Genomic DNA, 23,569 nt, shown 5'->3' on the forward strand with positions numbered 1-23,569 from the left:
TAATGATATATGTACCTGGACCCCAACTCCCTTTGGACTTCTGCTGTTTCTATGTGGCTTTCTATTCCATTATCTAAACCATTAATTGATGGGGATTGTTTAATTGAGGCTCCAAATGAGATCCTTACCAGTTACATCCTGCTAATTAAAGTACCGGTCAATTATCCTTACTCTGTCCCCCGACACCCAGCTAATTTCCTAACCAGGTAAATAACTTTCCTTCAATTCTATGAGCTTCAACTTTCGTTAACAGTCTGTTATGAGGGACTTCATTAAATGTGTCTGGAAGTTCCTATAAAAAGCATTAATAGATATCTCCCTATCCACTACTTTGATTATCTCTTTCCATCGCACTCCTGACTTATGCCTTGTAGATGGTGGACAGACTTGAGGCGCGCAGGAGGTGTGTTACTCACCACAGAAGCCTCTGACCTGCTCTTGTAGCTACCTATTTAAATGGCTGTCACTGACCTCATCTCCTCTGGGGATCTTCCTCCCACAGCTTCCAACCTGACAGTCGCCCAACCTCGGACGGCCCACTTCTATCTCTGAGACCAATCGTCTCAGCTTGCTCCTGCCCCATAGAACTCATTTCTCGTTATCTTGACTCCCTTCTCTCTCCCCTTGTCCAGTCCCTTCCCACCTACATCCGTGATTCCTCTGACACCTTACGTCACATCAACAATTTCCAGTTCCCTGGCCCCAACCGCTTCCTCTTCACCATGGACGTCCAATCCCTCTACACCTCCATCCCCCACCAGGATGGTCTGAGGGCCCTTAGCTTCTTCCTCGAACAGAGGCCCGAACAATCCCCATCCACCACTACTCTCCTCCGTCTGGCTGAACTTGTTCTCACGCTGAACAATTTCTCCTTCAACTCCTCTCACTTCCTCCAAATAAAAGGTGTAGCTATGGGTACCCGCATGGGCCCCAGCTATGCCTGTCTCTTTATGGGGTATGTGGAACATTCCTTGTTCCAGTCCTACTCCGGCCCCCTTCCACAACTCTTTCTCCATTACATCGATGATTACTTCGGTGTCGCTTCATGCTCTCGTCGGGACTTGGAAAAATTTATCAATTTTGCTTCCAATCTCCACTCCTCCATCATTTTCACGTGGTCCATCTCTGACACTTCCCTTCCCTTCCTTGACCTCTCTGTCTCAATCTCTGGTGATAGACTGTCCACCAATATCCATTACAAACCCACCGACTCCCACAGCTACCTCGACTACAGCTCCTCACACCCTGCTTCCTGTAAGGACTCCATCCCATTCTCTCAGTTCCTTCGCCTCCGTCGCATCTGTTCCGATGATGCTACCTTCAAAAACAGTTCCTCTGACATGTCCTCCTTCTTCCTTAACCGAGATTTTCCACCCACGGTCGTTGACAGGGCCCTCAACCGTGTCCAGCCCATCTCCCGCGCATCCGCCCTCACGCCTTCTCCTCCCTCCCAGAAACATGATAGGGTCCCCCTTGTCCTCACTTATCACCCCACCAGCCTCCGCATTCAAAGGATCATCCTCCGCCATTTCCGCCAACTCCAGCATGATGCCACCACCAAACACATCTTCCCTTCACCCCCCCTATCGGCATTCCGTAGGGATCGCTCCCTCCGGGACACCCTGGTCCACTCCTCCATCACCCCCTACTCCTCAACCCCCTCCTATGGCACCACCCCATGCCCACGCAAAAGATGTAACACCTGCCCCTTCACTTCCTCTCTCCTCACCGTCCAAGGGCCCAAACACTTCTTTCAAGTGAAGCAGCATTTCACTTGCATTTCCCCCAACTTAGTCTACTGCATTCGTTGCTCCCAATGTGGTCTCCTGTACATTGGAGAGACCAAACGTAAACTGGGCGACCGCTTTGCAGAAAACCTGCGGTCTGTCCGCAAGAATGACCCAAACCTCCCGGTCGCTTGCCATTTTAACACTCCACCCTGCTCTCTTGCCCACATGTCTGTCCTTGGCTTGCTGCATTGTTCCAGTGAAGCCCAACGCAAACTGGAGGAACAGCACCTCATCTTCCGACTAGGCACTTTACAGCCATCCGGACTGAATATTGAATTCAACAACTTTAGGTCATGAGCTCCCTCCCCCATCCCCACCCCCTTTCTGTTTCCCCCTTCCTTTTTTTCCCAATAAATTATATAGATTTTTCTTTTCCCACCTATTTCCATTATTTTTGAAGATTTTAAAATCTTTTATGCTCTCCCCACCCCCACTAGAGCTATACCTTGAGTGCCCTACCATCCATCCTTAATTAGCACATTCGTTTAGATAATATCACCAACTTTAACACCTATGTGTTCTTTTGTTCTATTGTTGTTGACATCTTTTGATGATCTGCTTCTATCACTGCTTGTTTGTCCCTACAACCACACCACCCCCCCTCCACTTCTCTCTCTTTCTCTCTCTCTCTCTCTCTTTCCCCCCCCCCCCCCGCCCCACACACACACACACACCTTAAACCAGCTTATATTTCAACTCTTTCTTGGACTCGAACTCAAGTTCTGTCGAAGGGTCATGAGGACTCGAAACGTCAACTCTTTTCTTCTCCGCCGATGCTGCCAGACCTGCTGAGTTTTTCCAGGTAATTCTGTTTTTATTTAAATGGCTGGTTCAGTTAAGTTTCTGGTCAATGGTAACTCACCTCCTAACACCCCAGATTCTTTCCATTATTTTCAAGGTGCAAGTCAGGAGTGTGATGGAATACTCTCCACCTGCCTGAATGAGTGCAGCTCCCACAACACTCAAGAAGCTTGACACCATCCAGGACAAGGCAGCCTGCTTGATTGGTATCCCATCCACCACATTAAACATTCACTTCCATTGCCAATGGCACACTATGGCCATGTGTGTACTATCTACAAGATGCACTGGAGCAACTCACCAAGCCTCCTTCAAAAGCACTTTCCAAACCCTTGACCTCAACCATCTAGAGAAACAAGGTTAGCTGACACATGGGAACACCACCATCTTCGAGTTCCCTTCCAAGTCCCATCATTCTGACTGTGAACTACATCAGCACTGAGTCAAAATCCTGGAACTCCCTCCCTAATGAGTGTACCTACACCACATGACCTGCAGCATTTCAAGAAAGCAGCTCACCGCTTCATTCTTGAGGGAAGTAAGGGATGGGTAATAAATGCTGGACAATTACATACCAGTTACAGAAGCATGTTGAAAGCTTACCCCTGATTCTTTATTAAACTCCTGGGGAATCTCATCAAATACTTTCTGGAAAAACTCCTCCCAGTGACATCAAAAAGATTCAACTTGATTAGTCAGCTATGACCTTCCCTTAAAATCCACACTGACTCTCCCTGATTATCTTAAACTTGTCCAAGTCCTCAGTCTGTAATATGTTTTGAGCACATGATTGTGCTATATGAGTCTGCAGTTTTCCTTTTCTTCATTCGTAACGCAGAGCTACACATGCAAATGTGATGAACATTCTGTGTATTTTTAACATTGCTTTGGCTATGACCTAGTTGGGTTTGTCCACTTCTCAGTTATGTACCCTTTTTTATTGTTTCATGGGATGTGGGTCTGTCGTTGGCAAGTGCTGGCATTTGTTACATGCCCCTAATTGCTCTTGAGCTGAATGGGTTGCTAAGCCGTTTCAGAGGGCAGTTAAGAGTTAACCACATTGCAGTGGGTTTGGAGTCATGTATAGGTCAGACCAGGTAAGGACGGCAGATTTCCTTCCCTAAAGGGCATTAGTGAATCAGATGGGTTTTTACAACAATTACTGAGACTAATTTTTGATTACAGATTCTTATCAATTGAATTCCACTTCCATTTGAACCCATGTCTTCAGAGCATTAACGTGGACCTTTGAATTACTCATCCAGTGACATTACCACCATGCCATCATCTCCTCACCTCCATAACTAGCCTGAAATTCAGGATCCTGAAGCAAATGAGGTAACTATAGGCCAGTGAGTCTCACATCATTGGTAGGGAAACTTGGAGAAAATTCTGAAGGAGAGAATCTATCTCCACTTGGAGAGGCAAGGTTTGATCAGGGATAGTCAGCATAGCTTTGTCAGAGGGAGGTCATGCCTAACAAATTTGATTGAATTTTTTGAGGAGGTGACCAGATGTGTAGTTGAGGGTAGTGCAGTTGATGTAGTTTATATGGATTTCAGCAAAGCCTTTGACAAGGTCCCACATGGGAGACTTATAAAGAAGGCAAATGCACGTAGGATACATGGTAATTTGATAAGGTGGATTCAAAATTGGCTTAGTTGTAGGAGGCAGAGGGTGATGACAGAAGGATGCTTTAGTGACTGGAAGCCAGTGGTGTACCACAGGGATCTGTGCTCGGTCCCCTATTATTTGTCATTTATATAAACGACATAGATGACTATGTGGGAGGGAGGATTAATAAGTTTGCAGATGACACAAAAATTGGCTGGGTGGTTAACAGTGAGGTTGAGTGTCTTGGGCTACAGAAAGATATAGATGGGATGGTCAAATGGGCAGATGAGTGGCAGATGGAATTTAACCTTGAAAAGTGTGAACTGATACACTTTGGAAGGAGTAATTTGACAAGGAAGTATTCAATGAACGGCATGGCACTAGGAAGTTCTGAGGAACAAAGGGATCTTGGCATGTGTGTCCATAGATCTCTGAAGGCAGAGGGGCATGTTAGTGGGGTGGTGAAAAAGGTATATGGGACACTTTATCAATCGAGACATAGATTACAAAAATAGGGGGTTCATGTTGAAGTTGTGTATAACCTTGGTAAGGCCACAGCTGCGGTACTGTGTGCAGTTCTGGTCACCACATTATAGGAAGGATGTGATTGCACTGGAGGGGGTGCAGAGAAGATTCACCAGGATGTTGCCTGAGATGAAACATTTAAGTTATGAAGAGAGGTTCGATAGACCTGGGTTGTTTTCGTTGGAGCAGAGAAGACTGAGGGGCGACCTGATCGAGGTGAACAAGATTATGAGGGGCATGGACAGGGTGGATAGGGAGCAGCTGTTCCCCTTAGTTGAAGTGTCAGTCATGAGGGGATACAAGTTCAAGGTGAGGGGCAGGAGGTTTAGGGTGGATGTGAGGAAAAACTTTTTTATCCAGAGGATGATGACGGTCTGGAATGCACTGCCTGGGAGGGTGGTGAAGACGGGTTGCCTCACATCTTTTAAAAAGTACCTGGATGAGCATTTGGCATGTCATAACATTCAAGGCTATGGGCTAAGTGCTGGTAAATGGGATTAGGTAGGTACGTCAGGTGTTTCTCATGTGTTGGTGCAGACTCGATGGGCTGAAGGGCCTCTTCTGCACTGTGATTCTGTGAATTCATTTTCAAAGATTTAAGGTATAAATGGCCCTTGGAGGGATGGAAATCAAATCGTCCTGGTTACACTTTAATGATAATGGACATTTAGGGATGAAGGAAGCTGGCGTGTGATAAGTTTTTGAGTCTGGACTTAGGCTGAGGACAGCATCAGGCTTGAACATGGTGTTCCATGTTTGGATCTTGCAAACACTGACTTACTAGACTCTTAAACAATATATCAGGAAGATTACTGACCCTCTATAGAGCTACCTTTACGAGAGGATGGTTATAACTAACCATCAACAGGATCTCGCAGCTGCAGGTGGCTCATTATCACCATCTAGTGGTTAATTATTGCCATGGATTTATTTTTTAACATTGGAGTGGAAAAGGCTTCTTCACAATGCTGAGCATTTCTTTCCTGCCATCAGTGAATAGCAGTCTTTCTAATGATTGAATGAACATTAACTGAGTTATTTTCTTCACCTGCACATACTTGCTCTCAGGAGGAAAGCAAATTAATGAATCCCTTTCTCACAAGGATATTGTCTCGGGAAAACTGGATCAGCATTGCTCTCTTATTTTCCCGCCTATATTAGGACATTTGAAGTCCCCTATCTTTATTAAAGTTCCTACATCTTTCTGCAATTTGCTTCTCTATTTCTTTCCTACTATTTTATGGGCTATAGTATACACACAGCGGTGTAATGGTTCCTCAGTTATAACCAAATAGATTCTGTCTTTGAATACTGAAGTGCATCATCACTTTCTAGTTCTACAGCAGTATCTTTTAGCAATATTGCTACACCCACACTATTATTCCCTTCCTATAGTTTCGAATACATGGTAACCAGGAACATTAAGTTCCTAATCCTCCCATTGTTTGAGCCAGGTCTCCATTATCGGCACTGGTTCATAATCCCATGTGGCTTGTTGTGCTCAACAAGTACAAGTAACAGCTTGTTGCTCAATAATTTTATTTACCACACATCAAGCATTTACACACATGGAGTCTAAACCAATCTTAGTCTGCATTATAATTCTCCACCACCTCCTTTTTCTGGACTATTTATTCCAAGACTGTTTATTTCTCCCAGTGCTTTGTGCACTTTGTATTTGTTCTCTAGTGTTTTATCCTCATGCCCTCCCCTCTCCCAAATTAGTTTTAACTCTTTCCCCACAGTACTAGTTAGGTGAGGAAATTGGTCTCAATCCTGTTGAAGTGCAATGCAGCCATCTTTTATATGTCCCAATATCCTAGGAATCTGAGGGCCTCTCTCCTGCACTATTCTTTCAGTCTCTGATTTATCTGCCTTATTGCTTCAATGCTCACTAGCACATGGTACTAAGAGTAATCCAGAGATTGCTACCTTTGAGGTCCTGCCCTTTAACTTCCACCCTAGCTCCTGAAATTCTGTCTGTAGGACCTCAACCCATTTCAGACCCTTGTCATCGGTTCCAACATAGGCCATGACTTTTGGCTGTTCCCTTCCCCTGCCCGCACAAAATGTTCTGCCCCTATTCAGTAATGTACTTTATCCTGACACCAGGTTGGCAACAGCATACAAGGCTCATATTGGCAGTTGCAAAAACACCTATCCATCCACCTAACTATCAAGTCCCCTATGACCACAGCATTTCTAGACTTTGCTGTGCCTCACTGTGGAGCTATTTGCCTGTGTCATTGTGGGCTGAACACCTCCTGAAATGTGCACTATAGGAAATGTTCAGCCTTCCATGCTCAGAAATCCCGAGCTTGCTTTCAACCAATCAGAGGCACTTCCTGCACACAAGGTTATCTAGCACACATGAAGTATCCTGGAGTTCCCACATGGCACAATAATTCTGGGCAATGGGTGTCAGCTGTCCCATCAATTTGCTTCAAAGTTTATCTATTTATGTATTAAACATCTAAGTTTAGTATCCCCTTATTTCTATTCATTATTTAATTATTTTTGCATACCAGATTTTTAATTCATGCAATTTGGATCCCTTTGATTTCAATATCCTCAATTAGTTTTAATTTTATCCCCTTAGATCTAATTAATTACCCTGGTTGTATATATGCTGCTGCTCTTTGGTTTACATTATTTGATATCTCTTTCCCCCTCTGCAGTGAATTCTCACTCTTGCCAAATTTCTGTTGTCATTCTGTTTAGTGACCCACTCCATTTAGCAGATTCATCAACTCTCCTTGACAAGCTCTGTGCTCACAATTCATATAGAGAAGTGTTATGCTGTGTGACATGCATGCGACATGCAATGTGTTATATAGTATAACTGATTTCTGTGCCTCTACTCCTGGAGAAAATTTAAAACAAAATTGTCTCTCTTCCTACAATTGTTTTTCTCATTGTTTCCATCTTTCTCATAATTTCTATGTCCATCTCTTTGCCTTCCTTTTTGTCTTCCATATCTTTCTCACCTTCTTCTCTTGGAATGGTTTACAGAAACTTTGTATTATGATGCCTACTTGGCCATTTATCTTACTCTTACTGTTTGCCTGGAGTTTGGAGCTTAGGAACATTCAGCAGTACTAGGTCTTGAGAGTACTGGTGGGGAGTGAGAGTTGGGCAAAAAACAGGAGACTTTTGGATTGTGGCATTGGAGGAGGCTGAAGTGTGTGTCTAAGGTTGGGCGATAGTAACTTTTAATTTTATAGATAAATCAAAATCCTCAGAAGGTCATGGGTTCAAGCCCATTCTAAGATGTGCGACTACAATCTAGACTGACAGCAACAGTGACCTTGTGAATTCATATAGTCCAAATCCAAAGTACTCCATGAGCATCGAGACAAAAATTGACACTGAGCTGATGTTGGTATAGGTAAGGAGATAGGTTTTAATCAGCTTCTTAAAGGAGGAGAGAGAGGTGAAGAGATTTGGGGAGACAACTCCCAGGCTTAAGGTTTATAGGCAGCTGTTAGTTGTCTAGCAAATGAATTGGGGGATGCACAAGAGGCTGGAGTTGGAAGAACACATTGAACCTCAAGGAAGTTACTGAGATAGGCCAGGAAGAGATTTGAAAACAAGAATGAGAATTTTCAGATTGAGGAATTCATTGAGGTGGACTTGAAGCCAATGTAGGTCAGAGATGGTCGAATGGAAAAGACACCATGAAAATGAAAGCTCTTTGTTTCTACCTGTAACATCATTAGACAGATCAGTCTGCTGTTATTCCTGGATGCAGGACCCTACTATTTCTACTTGCAGAGGGTAAGTGTGTTTAGAATCTGTCTCACCAATTGTTACTGTATAGATATACCACTCAAATTCCAACAGAGGGAAACATTCTGCAGTTCCAGAGAACTGTGCGCGCGCAGCTACTGAGGGGGCAGTGACGTTTGGTATTGTAGTAACGCGCCATGGTAACGGCGGAGTCCATGGCAACGACAATGGATGGGAGGAGCGAAAGCGTATGGGAATGTAACGAAAGTGGAGAGGGAGTTGAGAAGTAGCGTGCCAGTCGGAATGGGATGCGGCACATCCAGAGCGGTTTCCACACAACCGGAGGCCGAAACCGAGGACAGTCTAGAAAGAAAAAGCAAGGTAACCGGCCACGGATAGAGAGCAAGTGGCCGCTGATAGGCCTGGAGCCACTAGGCCAGGTCTCTGATAGGTGGGAAAGACACTGGACGCCCCATAGACTCCCCTTTGTCTTTGTCTCTCTCCAAACCGCTGACAAATATATCTGTAAACATTATAAAGTTGAAGCATTAATGGGAACATACAAAGGTAGTATCTCCCTCTCTTTTGCAACTCCCCTTTCCACCACCCACCCACCACCACCACTCCAACAATAGGGGGAGGATAAAGTCCAGGATATTTGTTATTTTTTGACAACAATCCAAAGTCAGAACAACTAGTTTCACTAAGTGCCCTTGACTTTGTTCTATCTTCATAGGAATCTACAAGTTTATCTTTAGCAATTCTCCTCTCCAATGTATGTGCATATATGCATGATATCTAAATGCATATGTCTATAATTGTGTTTAAATACTTATATAGTGTCTACCTATGTTTGTGTATATCTTTAAATGTGTCTATACATACACTTTATATGATTGTGTATATGTGTATGTTTTCATATATATTTATAGTACTTAGATAATTAATTTCCTATGAAGATTGTGCAACTCTAAGGACATATAAATATATTATATAGTGTTATGTGTTTGAAAACAATAGAGGAATAAAAGTTCGGCTAACACATAAGACAAGCCTGATGCCTTAACTCAGGTCAGTAACCTTGTAGTGGTAAGTGTGTTGATGTGCATGGAAAGGTACTATGGGAAATATAACCCCAGATACTCCAATATTCTGGAGAAAGCTAGAGCTGTACCATTGGGACGAGCTTTACTTGAACCGTGCTGGGACCAGTGTTCTGGCAAGTCGTATACAAAGGTGGTGGAAAGGGCTTTAAACTAACTAGAGGGGGGAAGGGATTGTGTGAGAAGAGATGTAATAAATCAAAGGATAACAATGAGGTACTAGAAAAAGGGAGTGATTAGTGTACAGTTAACCAGAGCGTGGCAGGAAGAGACAGCGAATGCAAACTTAAGAGTGCACCAGCAGATAAGGCCAGAGATTGCAAAAATGGTAAAAAGACAGAGTTAAAGGCTGTATCTGAATGTGTGCAGAGTTTGTAACAAGTAGCACAGATAGAAATAACATATATGACCTGATAGCCATCATGGAGATGTGGTTGTAGGGCGACCAAGGCTGGGACTTGAATATTTAAGTGTATTTGACATTTCGGAAAGCCAGAAGCTGTTAATTAAGGATATTATTAGTACAGTAATGAGAGATGACCTTAGCTTAAAAGACCAAGATGTAGAATCATTTTGGTGGAGATATGAAATAGGAAAGGTAAGAGGTCACTTGTGGGAGTAGTTTATAGGCCCCCTAACAGTATTACACTGTCAGAGTATACAAGAAGAAATAAATGGGATGTGTAAGAGAGGTAGCGCAATAACCATGGGTGACTGTAATCTACATGTAGATTGGACGAATCAGATTATTAAAGGTAGCCTGGAGAATGAGTTCATAGAGTGTATGCAGGGCAATTTCTTAGAGTAGTATTTTCTAGTCAACCAGGGAGCAGATTCTTCTGGACCTGGTAATCAGCAATGAGACAGGATTAATCAATAACCTCATGGTAAAAGAGCCTTTAGGTGACAGCGATCATAACATATTAGAATTTCATGCTTGGTTTGAAGTGTGGGTCCAAGACTAATGTTTTAAATCTGAATAAAAATAATTATAAGGGTATGAAAGCAGAGCTAGCTGAAGTGAACTGGGAAACTAGGTTGAAAGGTAGGACAGTGGAGATGCAGTAGCAGAATTTAAAGGGGATATTTAATTACTCTCAGCAAAGGTTTATCCCAATGAGAAAGAAAGACTTTGAGAAAATGCATCAGCCATGGCTGAATATATAAGTTAAGGATTTTATCTAATTGAAATAAATGCTTTACAAATCTGCAAAGATGAGTGGTAGGTCAGATTTTAAGAACCAGCAAAAATGACTAAGAAAAAATAATAGAGAGGGAGAAAGTTGAGTCTGAAAGAAAGCTAGCTAGTAATATAAAGCTAGCTAGTTTCTACAAGTATTTAAGTAGGAAAAGAATAAATAAAGCTAGTGTTGGCCCTCTGGAGAGTGAGTCTGGGGAATTGATAATGGAAAACAAGGAAATGGCAGAGGCATTGAACAGGTCTGCCTTCACTGGAGAAGACTTAGAAAACTTTCCAAAGATACTTGAAAATCAAAAAGTAAACGGGAGGGAAGAAATTACAACAATCACCATCACTAGGGAAAATGTTTTGGGAAAACTATTAGCCCTGAAGGCTGACAAGTCCCAGGACCAGATGGGCTACATCTTAGGGTCTTAAAAGAAATGGCTGCAGAGAAAGTAGAGACATTGGTTATAATCTTCCAAAATTCCTTAAATTCAAAGGATCCCAGTGGATTGGAGAATAGCAAATATAATACCTTTATTCAAGAAAGGAAGGAGACAAAGCAGGAAACTACAGGTCTGTTAGCTTAACATCTGTCACAGGGCAATTGCTAGAATCCGCTATTCTTCTTCCTCTTAGACAGTCCCTCAGGGTTGAGGATACTTGCTTCCACACTAAAAAAAAATGAGTTCTCAGGTGATGAAGAGTCCAATGCACGACCTACAATCTCTGTCACAGGTGAGGCAGACAGTGGTCGGGGGAATAGGTGGGTGGGGTTCCCGGGTTGCCACACGCTCCTTTCAGTCGACGCTTGGCCTCCTAGCCCTTGGCGATTAATCCATTATTATGGAGGTTATGGCAGGATAATTAGAAAATCACAATGAAATCAGGCAGAGTTAACATGGTTTTGTGAAAAGAAATTTGTGTTTAACTAATTTATTAGAGTTATTTGAGGAGCAACAAACAATGTGGATAAAAGGGAACCTATAGACTGGTGTACTTGGATTTCCAAATAGCATCTGATAAGGTGCCACATCAAAGGTTGCCACACAAGATAAGAGAATGTGTTGTAGGGGATAAAATATTAGCATGGATAAAGGATTGGTTAGCTAACAGGAAGCAGAGAGTAGGGATAAATGGATCTTTTTCAGGTTGACAAGTTGTAACTAGTGGATTGCCACAGGGATCAGTGCTAAGGCCACAACTATTTGCAATCTACATCAATGATTTGGATGAAGGGACCGAATGTATAGTAACTAAATTTGCCCGTGGTACTAAAATAGATAGGAAAGTAAGAGGAGGTAGAGAGCCTGCAAAGGGATATAGACAGATTGAATATGTGGGAAAAAATTTAGCTAATGGAGTATAATATGTTAAAACGTGAACTTGTCCACTTTGGCAGGAATGTGGGGTTGAGGTTACTTTCAGATCAGCCATGATCTTATTGAATGGCAGAGCAGGCTCAAGGGGCCCAGTGGCCTGCTCCTGCTTGTAATTCGTATGTTTGTATGTATATTATTTAAATAGAGAGAGATTGCAGAACTTGGTGCAGAGGGATCTGGGTCTCCTGGTACATTAATCACAAAATGTTAGCATGCAGGTACAGCAAGTGATTAGGAAGGCAAATGGAATGTTGGTGTTTATTGTAAGGGGAATGGAATATAAAAGTAGGGAAGTTTTACTGCAGCTGTACAGGGAGGAAAGTGGAATTGAGACCGCAACCAGATCAGCCATAAATTTATTGAATGGCAGAGCAGGCTCAAAGGGCCAAATGGCCTACCCCTGCTCCTATGTTCTATGTTTGTATATCCACATATACACACATTCATTCATTCATACATATATGCATATGTATACAAATACATCTCCTTTTACTTCTGACCCACTTTAAGATCTTGTGGCAATGCACTAATTTTGGTGATTTCCCTTTCGGGCATTAGTTGGTTTGGTTTCATTTATAGCATTGACCTGAAATTTGAAAGTAGGTTTCATAAGGAACAAGACTGTAACAAGCTGCAAAATTATGACTCAGTATTTGAGCAATCTGAATTATTCAGTGGCTCCAGTATGCAAAACCAGTTATGCTGGCAATTTAATTGGACAGACTCTAGGGAAATTCAACTTTAATTGCATTCCTTTTACTCCAGAACCTTAGCCAGTCTGAGACCGATTGTTCCAATAGAAAACTAACTTTACTTATTACTGACATTATATTTGCTTTGACATCCATGGGATAAGAAGTCTTGGGAATAGGCTGGTGAATGGAGATCGCCCTTAGTGCTGCCTGCCTGTTTCAGTAGTCTCAGACAGAAGGGAATACAGTGCAGGGGGACTAATTGGATAGCTCTCAGAGAGAGATGATGAGATGACAGATATGATGGGCTGTGTCATTCCAGGACTGTATGGGCAGGATTTCTGCACCCAGATGGGATGAGTACAGGGGTAGGCAGATGCAACAATTGATGGCCCAGCTGCTGATTCTGTTCTTTTTAATTTAAAAATTTAACATGTTGTAGAGAGGGCACCTCAAGGTAAAGGCACCCCTGTCCCTTACCTGAACTGCAGGCTGCTGCTCCTTCCAAGCTGGACCTTAGTTTCAAGAGCCCATCCTCCATCCTTAATTGGATGGAAAGCCCAGCCTCTGGCCACTAATGGGCCAATTTAGGGAAAATCACTGCCGGGTAACTGTTTCTCATGTAGTGCAGGGTTGTGATCCCTGTTTGACCATGACATTGAGGTCGCTACCCAAAACCCAAACTCTGCCCTATGATTCTAAGCTAAAAATCTATGGCATAATTTAAAGCTCTCCAAGTGTCCTGGCCAAGATTCCTCTCTCAATCAAAAACATTTTAACCATTTCAGTTGCTGTGTGTGAGATCTTGCTTTCACTTGTGGAACATTGTTGCTGTATTTTCTGACAAAAAATGTACTTGCACTTCCAACATTAATTCATTGGATGTGAAGCACCTTTGGATCTGATAAGGCCTATAAAATTCAAGTTAGTTGTTTCCTCTAAGGAAATGGGAAATATGGGGATGGAGTATAGAAAGGGCTGGTATTTGTTCTTGGGATGTGGGATATATTGGTAAGGTCACATCATTTCCTTACCCATAGTTAAACTTGAGAAGGCAGTGGTTCTACAATGGTATTACGTAAAGAATTTCAGGGTAATGACCTAATAATGATAAAAGAATAGTGATAGGTGTTAAACGTCAGAAAGGTATATTAGTTGAATGGGAACTTGGGGGTGATGGTGTTCTCACAACACAGCTGGTCTTATCCTTCTCAGTGGCAAATGCCAAAGGGGAAGGAGCTACCATTCTAGTAACTTAGATGAGTTGGTGCATTCGGTAGATCATACATACTGTAGCCACATATTGTTAGGATCCCCGTGGGGATGCATAAACTAAAATAACTAAATTTACTGAACAGCCCCTAAATGAAATTATTGGACAAGATTTCACGTTTTGTTATTTTAACATGATCGAGTCAATCTAAATTAAACATAACAGGCAAATTATATCCAGTATGAATTATAAATTACACATACAATAGACACTATCTCATGGAGTTAGTAGGCAGCCTACTCCACCTGTATGGTCTCACTTTCAGCCACACAGTACTTCCAAGAATAATTCCAGTCCCCTTCCTTCAAGGAATTAGACAATTCTCTACATGCAGCAGCTTCCGTCTAAACAGAGTTTCACCCATGCAAACTCTCTGTATGGTGCACTTTTTTCCAGAATCTTTGTATCTCCTGTCTGGTATGTTAGTGTGTATCTACCAGAACCACCACCTCTTTCCAGCTCACCCCCCCCCCCCCCTTCTTTGTGTCTGCCTGCCACACAACTTCTGTATTTTAACTTCCTTCTTGTTGGTACTGCTTCCAGGTCAAGGGTAGCTAGGTCACAAGCACTTATATTTCTTACTATCCAAAAATTAAAACTGATTCCATTACAAGTGATACAATCTCTTACAAGTCCTTTTTTCACATTTTTAAATACAATTACAGGTTCCCCAAACCTTTTAAAGTAATTACAAATTTTCCTTACCATTACTGTTTCCAGGTCAAAGGCTGCCACACAATGTGGTGGAGGGAGTACTATTGAGTCCAGTGGCAGGGCGAACATAAGGGTGGCATAGGCCACCTAGATATCCTGGAGCTTGTTTGATTAGCTTGGGAGTCAGGGAGTGGTTTCCAGGGCCGCTCTTGAAGCTGCCATCTTTTGATTTTTCTGTTCTTTCCTCTGAAGGCATCAGCATTAATAGTGGTTGGGGAGAGTGCTAAACAATGTTACATCATCTAGTGGACAAGGTCAGGAGGAGGTCTTAACCAATCTCGGCCTGAGGGAACAGTGCAGTTAAAATTGCCCCCAAACTCTTATGGTCCGTTCCCCCTGCCACCATCTTCACTTGGCACTTTTTTTCAGGTAGCCATGGCACCTACATGATTCAAGCAGGAGCCTCATTCATGAATGTAAATCAGGATCCTATGATGTGTTTAGTACTCCAGTGGCATTTAAACCCTGTTGCGGCTACCCACTGCAAGAAACCTGATCTGCAGATAGAAGAGTTTGTCTAATAGGTACTACAAGAACCTGGAACCCACAAGGAAAACTTGGGCCTTAGCTGTCCTAAAGTCTCTCCTGCTGCACCTCTCCTGCTCCCCACAATTTACCTGAGCACCTCCAGACCACTCACTCTTCATGCGCCACCTGCTGTCATCTGCCTCTTTCCACCTATTTAGGGTGGCCAGTTGGCTGGTGGAATGTAAATTACAATCAGGAGTTAAAATAGCCCCAGCTTCAAATTGATCATGTTAGAAAAGGGGACATGGGTGTTTGCTATTTGCTCCGCTCCTCGCTTGAAGTGTATTCACAATTAAAATCCCCTTCTTCTCCCCAATGAGTATTAATGTGCCGAATGGTTTATTTTCATTTTTTCAATGGTTCATATTGAAATATTTTGCAACCAATTACAAAACTAAAGTGGTGCAAGTAAGTGCATCCAGAAGTTGACAAAGCAAAACAGAGTGAATAGCATCAGAGCTCAACATGCAACCTTTCAACAACAAATGGATTAATTCAAACAAAATCTTTTATCCCTGCTTTTAGATTAAGAACAATAGAAAAAGCAGCAAATTAAACATAATTGACGATTCACCCAGATCCAAAGTGTCAGAGGAGGATTTAATAACATTGCCGGGAGCAGTGCAACAGTCCTTGCCACCTTTAAGGAAAGCAAATGGGACATTACTACAAAATGGATTTAATGATGGTATGGAGCAAACTCATTAACATAGTGAATAGAAAGTATTGTACATGGAGCAGTGTAATCTGCTTGTTCATACATAATTGAGATACACAAAATGCCCAGGTCATCCTGGCCTTGCGGTCAAGCACAAATGTGCATATGTTACATGAGTTGCATTGTGGGGTAGCCAATTGTGCCCTTCAATTAAGAAATGTTTCTAGTATATAAGGATTTTCTTTCTGAATTTGGCTGGCTCCCACATGAATACAGTGTGTAGATCCTTGCATAAATTAGTCATCTGTTTTGAATTCAGCAGTATCATTTAAGTATGTAAAGTATGTAGCTGCACACAAGAGAGGTGATGTTCAACTCCATCATGGCTTTGGGGGCAGCAACCTGAAACCAGTGTAAATCACAACCTCACAAGAACAACAGCTTGCATTTATACAACACCTTTTATGTAGTAAAACATTTGATACCAAGCCACATTAGATAGAAGGATTGAAATTAGGTCAAGATATAAGGCCAAAGAAATAGGTTTAAAGGGGAGAGAGGAAGATAGGTTTAGGGAAGGGATACCAGAGTTTAGAATCCAGGTAATTAACCGATGGCACAACCACTAATGGTTGAGTGATGAAAATCATGGATGCACAAGAGGATAATTGGAGGAGTATAGAGGGTTAAAGGACTGAACAAGGGTTACAGAGATATGGAGGGGTGAGGCTGTGAAGGAAGTTGAAAACAAGGATAAGAATTTTAGATCCCACCATTCTTCTTCAAATAGTGATCATTTATGCCCATCCTTAATTTAATGTTTCATCCAGAAGATGACACCTCCAACAGTGCAGGACCCCTTTGGTATTGCACTTTAGCGCCAGTCTGGATTATGTGTGAATTTTCTAGCGTGGGGCTTGAATCCAAAGCCCTCTCATTCAGAAGTGAGAGTGCTTTCAACTAAGCCAAGGGTGACGACATTTGTCAGTTGTAATAATAAGTAGATTTAAACAGTTTAGGTTATATGCACAGAGATAAAAACAAAAAAACTGCGGATGCTGGAAATCCAAAACAAAAACAGAATTACCTGGAAAAACTCAGCAGGTCTGGCAGCATTGGCGGAGAAGAAAAGAGTTGACGTTTCGAGTCCTCATGACCCTTCGACAGAACTTGAGTTCGAGTCCAAGAAAGAGTTAAAATATAAGCTGGTTTAAGGTGTGTGTGTGGGGGGCGGAGAGATAGAGAGAGAGAGAGGTGGAGGGGGGGTGTGTGGTTGTAGGGACAAACAAGCAGTGATAGAAGCAGATCATCAAAAGATGTCAACAACAATAGTACAATAGAACACATAGGTGTTAAAGTTAAAGTTGGTGAAATTATCTAAACGAATGTGCTAATTAAGAATGGATGGTAGGGCACTCAAGGTATAGCTCTAGTGGGGTTTTTTTTTAAATAATGGAAATAGGTGGGAAAAGGAAAATCTTTATAATTTATTGGAAAAAAAAAGGAAGGGGGAAACAGAAAGGGGGTGGGGATGGGGGAGGGAGCTCACGACCTAAAGTTGTTGAATTCACTATTCAGTCCGGATGGCTGTAAAGTGCCTAGTCGGAAGATGAGGTGTTGTTCCTCCAGTTTGCGTTGGGCATCACTGGAACAATGCAGCAAGCCAAGGACAGACATGTGGGCAAGAGAGCAGGGTGGAGTGTTAAAATGGCAAGCGACAGGGAGGTTTGGGTCATTCTTGCGGACAGACCGCAGGTGTTCTGCAAAGCGGTCGCCCAGTTTACGTTTGGTCTCTCCAATGTAGAGGAGACCACATTGGGAGCAACGAATGCAGTAGACTAAGTTGGGGGAAATGCAAGTGAAATGCTGCTTCACTTGAAAGGAGTGTTTGGGTCCTTGGACGGTGAGGAGAGAGGAAGTGAAGGGGCAGGTGTTGCATCTTTTGCGTGGGCATGGGGTGGTGCCATAGGAGGGGGTTGAGGAGTAGGGGGTGATGGAGGAGTGGACCAGGGTGTCCCGGAGGGAGCGATCCCTACGGAATGCCGATAAGGGGGGTGAAGGGAAGATGTGTTTGGTGGTGGCATCATGCTGGAGTTGGCGGAAATGGCGGAGGATGATCCTTTGAATGCGGAGGCTGGTGGGGTGATAAGTGAAGACAAGGGGGACCCTATCATGTTTCTGGGAGGGAGGAGAAGGCGTGAGGGCGGATGCGCGGGTGATGGGCCGGACACAGTTGAGGGCCCTGTCAACGACCGTGGGTGGAAAACCTCGGTTAAGGAAGAAGGAGGACATGTCAGAGGAACTGTTTTTGAATGTAGCATCATCGGAACAGATGCGACGGAGGCGAAGGAACTGAGAGAATGGGATGGAGTCCTTACAGGAAGCGGGGTGTGAGGAGCTGTAGTCGAGAAAGCTGTGGGAGTCGGTGGGTTTGTAATGGATATTGGTGGACAGATTTTCCTTTTCCCACCTATTTTCATTATTTAAAAAAAAACCCCACTAGAGCTATACCTTGAGTGCCCTACCATCCATTCTTAATTAGCACATTCGTTTAGATAATATCACCAACTTTAACTTTAACACCTATGTGTTCTGTTGTACTATTGTCGTTGACATCTTTTGATGATCTGCTTCTATCACTGCTTGTTTGTCCCTACAACCACACCACCACCCCCCTCCACCTCTTTCTCTCTCTATCGCTCCGCCCCCCACACACTCACCTTAAACCAGCTTATATTTCAACTCTTTCTTGGACTCGAACTCAAGTTCTGTCGAAGGGTCATGAGGACTCGAAACGTCAACTATTTTCTTCTCCGCCGATGCTGCCAGACCTGCTGAGTTTTTCCAGGTAATTCTGTTTTTGTTTTGGATTTCCAGCATCCACAGTTTTTTTGTTTTTATCTCTGTGTTTAATTGACTGCCACTGCTCTTCAAGAAATGCCTACCTCCTTGAAGAAGTTCTGTTCCTCTCTGCGACAAGATTTCCATATCTCTCTGTTGTCTTGCTCACCTTCCTTGCTTTCCATTTCCCTCCTGGTGTTTGACGAGGTGTTTACTAAAACCCGCTTTCACAGCCATATCTCCTTTCTCAGTGACTGTCTCCGTCTCCGACTTACCCCACATGGATTTCAACTGAAATTCCACCCCTCATGTTTCGAACCCACCCAGGATTACAGGTATCTCCGGGACATAAAACGTTTCTCGGACTGCTGTTCCCGTCACGTTCTGAAATCCACACTCAGTGCCATGCGCCGCCATATGAACACACTCGACCTCTCCCTCCAGCAGCACCGCCGTACCCTTTTTCAAAGCTGCGCGTGCCCCCAGTTTCATTTTACCCTTCGGCTCATCCGACGCCTCAACAAGAAACTTTTTCTCTTTCTCTCAAGTGCTAAGGAACGCAAGCTCCAACAACTCATCGACACCAACACCCATCTAGGACCCTCCACCCCTGCCTGTCCCTCCGTCCCCACCCTTTCTTCCAATCCCAACCCCAGCCGTGTATTCACTATACCCCCTGACCTTCCCCTCTCCGATGCTGAACGTTCAGTGCTCAGCAAAGGACTTAGTTTCATACCCTTACGCCCTCACCTCAATGAATTTCGGGCTCGGCATGATACTGAACTCTTCTTCCGCCGTCTTCGTCTCCGGGCTCACTTCTTTGGGCAGGAGTCCTCTCCTAGTTCAACGGATCCTTTTACCCATCTCCAATATTCTCCCTCCCTCTGGATTCTTACCTTCTCTCGATCTTTTCATTGAGAACTGTCGGCGCGACATTAGTCGTCTCAATTTCTCTGCTCCTCTCACCCATTCTAACCTCTCTCTCGCTGAACTTACTGCACTCCATTCTCTCAGGTCCAACCCTGACATTGTCATCAAACCTGCTGACAAGGTTGGTGCTGTTGTTGTCTGGCGCACTGACCTCTACCTCGCGGAGGCTGAGCGTCAACTCGCAGACACTTCCTCTTACCTCTCCCTGGACCATGACCCCACCACTGAACATCAAGCCATTGTTTCCAGGACTGTCACTGACCTCATCTCCTCTGGGGATCTCCCTCCCACAGCTTCCAACCTGATAGTCGCCCAACCTCGGACGGCCCGCTTCTATCTCCTACCCAAAATCCACAAACAGAACTGCCCCGGTAGACCGATCGTCTCAGCTTGCTCCTGCCCCACAGAACTCATTTCTCGTTATCTTGACTCCCTTCTCTCTCCCCTTGTCCGGTCCCTTCCCACCTACATCCGTGATTCCTCTGACACCTTACGTCACATCAACAATTTCCAGTTCCCTGGCCCCAACCGCTTCCTCTTCACCATGGACGTCCAATCCCTCTACACGTCCATCCCCTACCAGGATGGTCTGAGGGCCCTTAGCTTCTTCCTCGAACAGAGGCCCGAACAATCCCCATCCACCACTACTCTCCTCCGTCTGCTGAACTTGTTCTCACGCTGAACAATTTCTCCTTCAACTCCTGTCACTTCCTCCAAATAAAAGGTGTGGCTATGGGTACCCGCATGGGCCCCAGCTATGCCTGTCTCTTTATGGGGTATGTGGAACATTCCTTGTTGCAGTCCTACTCCGGCCCCCTTCCACAACTCTTTCTCTGGTACATCGATGATTACTTCGGTGTCGCTTCATGCTCTCGTCGGGACTTGGAAAAATTTATTAATTTTGCTTCCAATCTCCACCCCTCCATCATTTTCACGTGGTCCATCTCTGACACTTCCCTTCCCTTCCTTGACCTCTCTGTCTCAATCTCTGGTGATAGACTGTCCACCAATATCCATTACAAACCCACCGACTCCCACAGCTATCTCGACTACAGCTCCTCACACCCCGCTTCCTGTAAGGACTCCATCCCATTCTCTCAGTTCCTTCGCCTCCGTCGCATCTGTTCCGATGATGCTACATTCAAAAACAGTTCCTCTGACATGTCCTCCTTCTTCCTTAACCGAGGTTTTCCACCCACGGTCGTTGACAGGGCCCTCAACTGTGTCCGGCCCATCTCCCGCGCATCCGCCCTCACGCCTTCTCCTCCCTCCCAGAAACATGATAGGGTCCCCCTTGTCTTCACTTATCACCCCACCAGCCTCCGCATTCAAAGGATCATCCTCCGCCATTTCCGCCAACTCCAGCATGATGCCACCACCAAACACATCTTCCCTTCACCCCCCTTATCGGCATTCCGTAGGGATCGCTCCCTCCGGGACACCCTGGTCCACTCCTCCATCACCCCCTACTCCTCAACCCCCTCCTATGGCACCACCCCATGCCCACGCAAAAGATGCAACACCTGCCCCTTCACTTCCTCTCTCCTCACCGTCCAAGGACCCAAACACTCCTTTCAAGTGAAGCAGCATTTCACTTGCATTTCCCCCAACTTAGTCTACTGCATTCGTTGCTCCCAATGTGGTCTCCTCTACATTGGAGAGACCAAACGTAAACTGGGCGACCGCTTTGCAGAACACCTGCGGTCTGTCCTCAAGAATGACCCAAACCTCCCTGTCGCTTGCCATTTTAACTCTCCACCCTGCTCTCTTGCCCATATGTCTGTCCTTGGCTTGCTGCATTGTTCCAGTGAAGCCCAACGCATACTGGAGGAACAACACCTCATCTTCCGACTAGGCACTTTACAGCCATCCGGACTGAATAGTGAATTCAACAACTTTAGGTCGTGAGCTCCCTCCCCCATCCCCACCCCCTTTCTGTTTCCCCCTTCCTTTTTTTTCCAATAAATTATAAAGGTTTTCCTTTTCCCACCCATTTCCATTATTTAAAAAAAAACCCCACTAGAGCTATACCTTGAGTGCCCTACCATCCATTCTTAATTAGCACATTCGTTTAGATAATATCACCAACTTTAACTTTAACACCTATGTGTTCTATTGTACTATTGTCATTGACATCTTTTGATGATCTGCTTCTATCACTGCTTGTTTGTCCCTACAACCACACCCCCTCCCTCCACCTCTCTCTCTCTCTATCTCTCCGCCCCCCCCACACACACCTTAAACCAGCTTATATTTCAACTCTTTCTTGGACTCGAACTCAAGTTCTGTCGAAGGGTCATGAGGACTCGAAACGTCAACTCTTTTCTTCTCCGCCAATGCTGCCAGACCTGCTGAGTTTTTCCAGGTAATTCTGTTTTTGTTTTAGGTTATATGCACTTTGGCTAATGTGGTTTCCTCATGAAGCTTGAGAATGGAATTGAGCATATACTAGTCCATACATGTGACATTTTGGTCCCGCTGCTTCTCTCAAGAAATCAGCTGGTCTCCTGTTCCTGAAGCTGAGTGAATTTGTGCACTAATTTAGAATTCTTAATCATGCTGAGGCACTGAAGTAGCACCCATTCTGTGGCCCTTGAATAAGACTGGACAGATTCCTGCAGGCGTATTAGGGAGGGAGCTGAGTAGTAAGGAAGATGGATCCACAATTTTGATAGCATGGGATCGGCCAAATCACAAAGGACAAAACAAACAAGAGCCGAAGAAGCAGAGGAATGTGAGCCAAGGATTTACTGAGGAGCCTGGAGGTCGAATCTTTTGAATAGGGGTTAGTGTCAGAGTAATAGGAGAGACTGAAATTGGGCACAGCTGAAAAATTAACAAATCAGAGGGTGGAAGGGAATAATTTTTCATTAGTGAATAAACAGAATCCTAGCTCAACTTTGTTACTGAGTCATGTCAGTCAAAGGGATGAACAGAATAGGCACATGATTACTATTGGATATGGCGATTTCTAGAAAGTGACACCATTAATTGGAAAGTTCTGCTATTTTGGCCAGTCAGACTTCTGAGAAGGGACACATTTTTTGCTGTCATTGTGGATTAATATGCCTCATTCGCGCAGGGACCATAATGTAACAACAGAAGAATAGTAACAACTATGAGGTTTAGATCCTTTAAACCCTCTGCACTGCACCCCCTCCAAGGCCAATCTATCTTTCCTGAGGTGTGGGGCTTAGAACTGAACACAGCATTCCAAATGGGGTCTGACCAAGGCTCTATACAACTCAAGCATAACTTCCTCTCCTTTGTAATCCAGTCCCCAAGCAGGTATTCATTTATTCATGTATTGTCTTTTCTTAAACATGCAAGGTAACTGGTGCTTTTTTCCCCTTTGATTTGATGTCTTCCATTTTCAACAGAAGCTGCACATTGTACTATCAAAATTGTATTCAGTGCAGCCTGGAATGTTATACAAGGGGTTTTGGATTAAAACTGTTTAGCAAATAAGATAATGCACAGTTGTTAAGAATACATTGACAAATCACAGATCATCCATAATGCCAGGTAACAAGTGAAAATCTACTCCAGTGACTCTTTGCTGCTACAGCTGTGGAAGGATTGTTGTGTTGTGAAATTTTGTTTGGCTTCTTCCAGGGCCTTCATGCGAATCATCTCAAGAGACTAATTAGGTGAGATAGAGTCCATGACAGGGCAGATTGTCTGTGGAAGGGACAGAGTTGATGGACTGAATGGCCTTTTACTAGCCCTTGATTTGTATTTTCATATAAACTCTATTTATTCCATGAGCGACTAATACTTAAAAAAAAAACGATTTTGTTCCCCTC

General features: G+C 43.8%; 1 protein-coding gene across 4 annotated transcripts in view; it reads left to right on the forward strand.

Moving 5' to 3' along the window:
- LOC121276337 (N-acetyllactosaminide beta-1,6-N-acetylglucosaminyl-transferase-like) overlaps positions 1-23,569 on the forward strand; it is a 74,504-nt gene that overhangs the window by 41,433 nt on the left and 9,502 nt on the right. The window contains exon 3 of one of the 4 annotated variants that reach the window (XM_041184621.1): positions 15,860-16,022. The exons of 1 other annotated variant lie outside the window; for it this stretch is intronic. In XM_041184621.1, coding sequence (XP_041040555.1) covers positions 15,860-16,022 — 163 coding nt within the window. Of the gene's footprint in view, positions 1-3,776; positions 3,847-15,859; positions 16,023-23,569 lie in introns of those variants that run through there. 2 more of the 4 variants (XM_041184624.1, XM_041184625.1) reach the window with 2 other exon arrangements.

The sequence above is a fragment of the Carcharodon carcharias genome, chromosome 3 (genome assembly GCF_017639515.1).
Source record: "Carcharodon carcharias isolate sCarCar2 chromosome 3, sCarCar2.pri, whole genome shotgun sequence".
NCBI classification, from domain to species: domain Eukaryota; kingdom Metazoa; phylum Chordata; class Chondrichthyes; order Lamniformes; family Lamnidae; genus Carcharodon; species Carcharodon carcharias.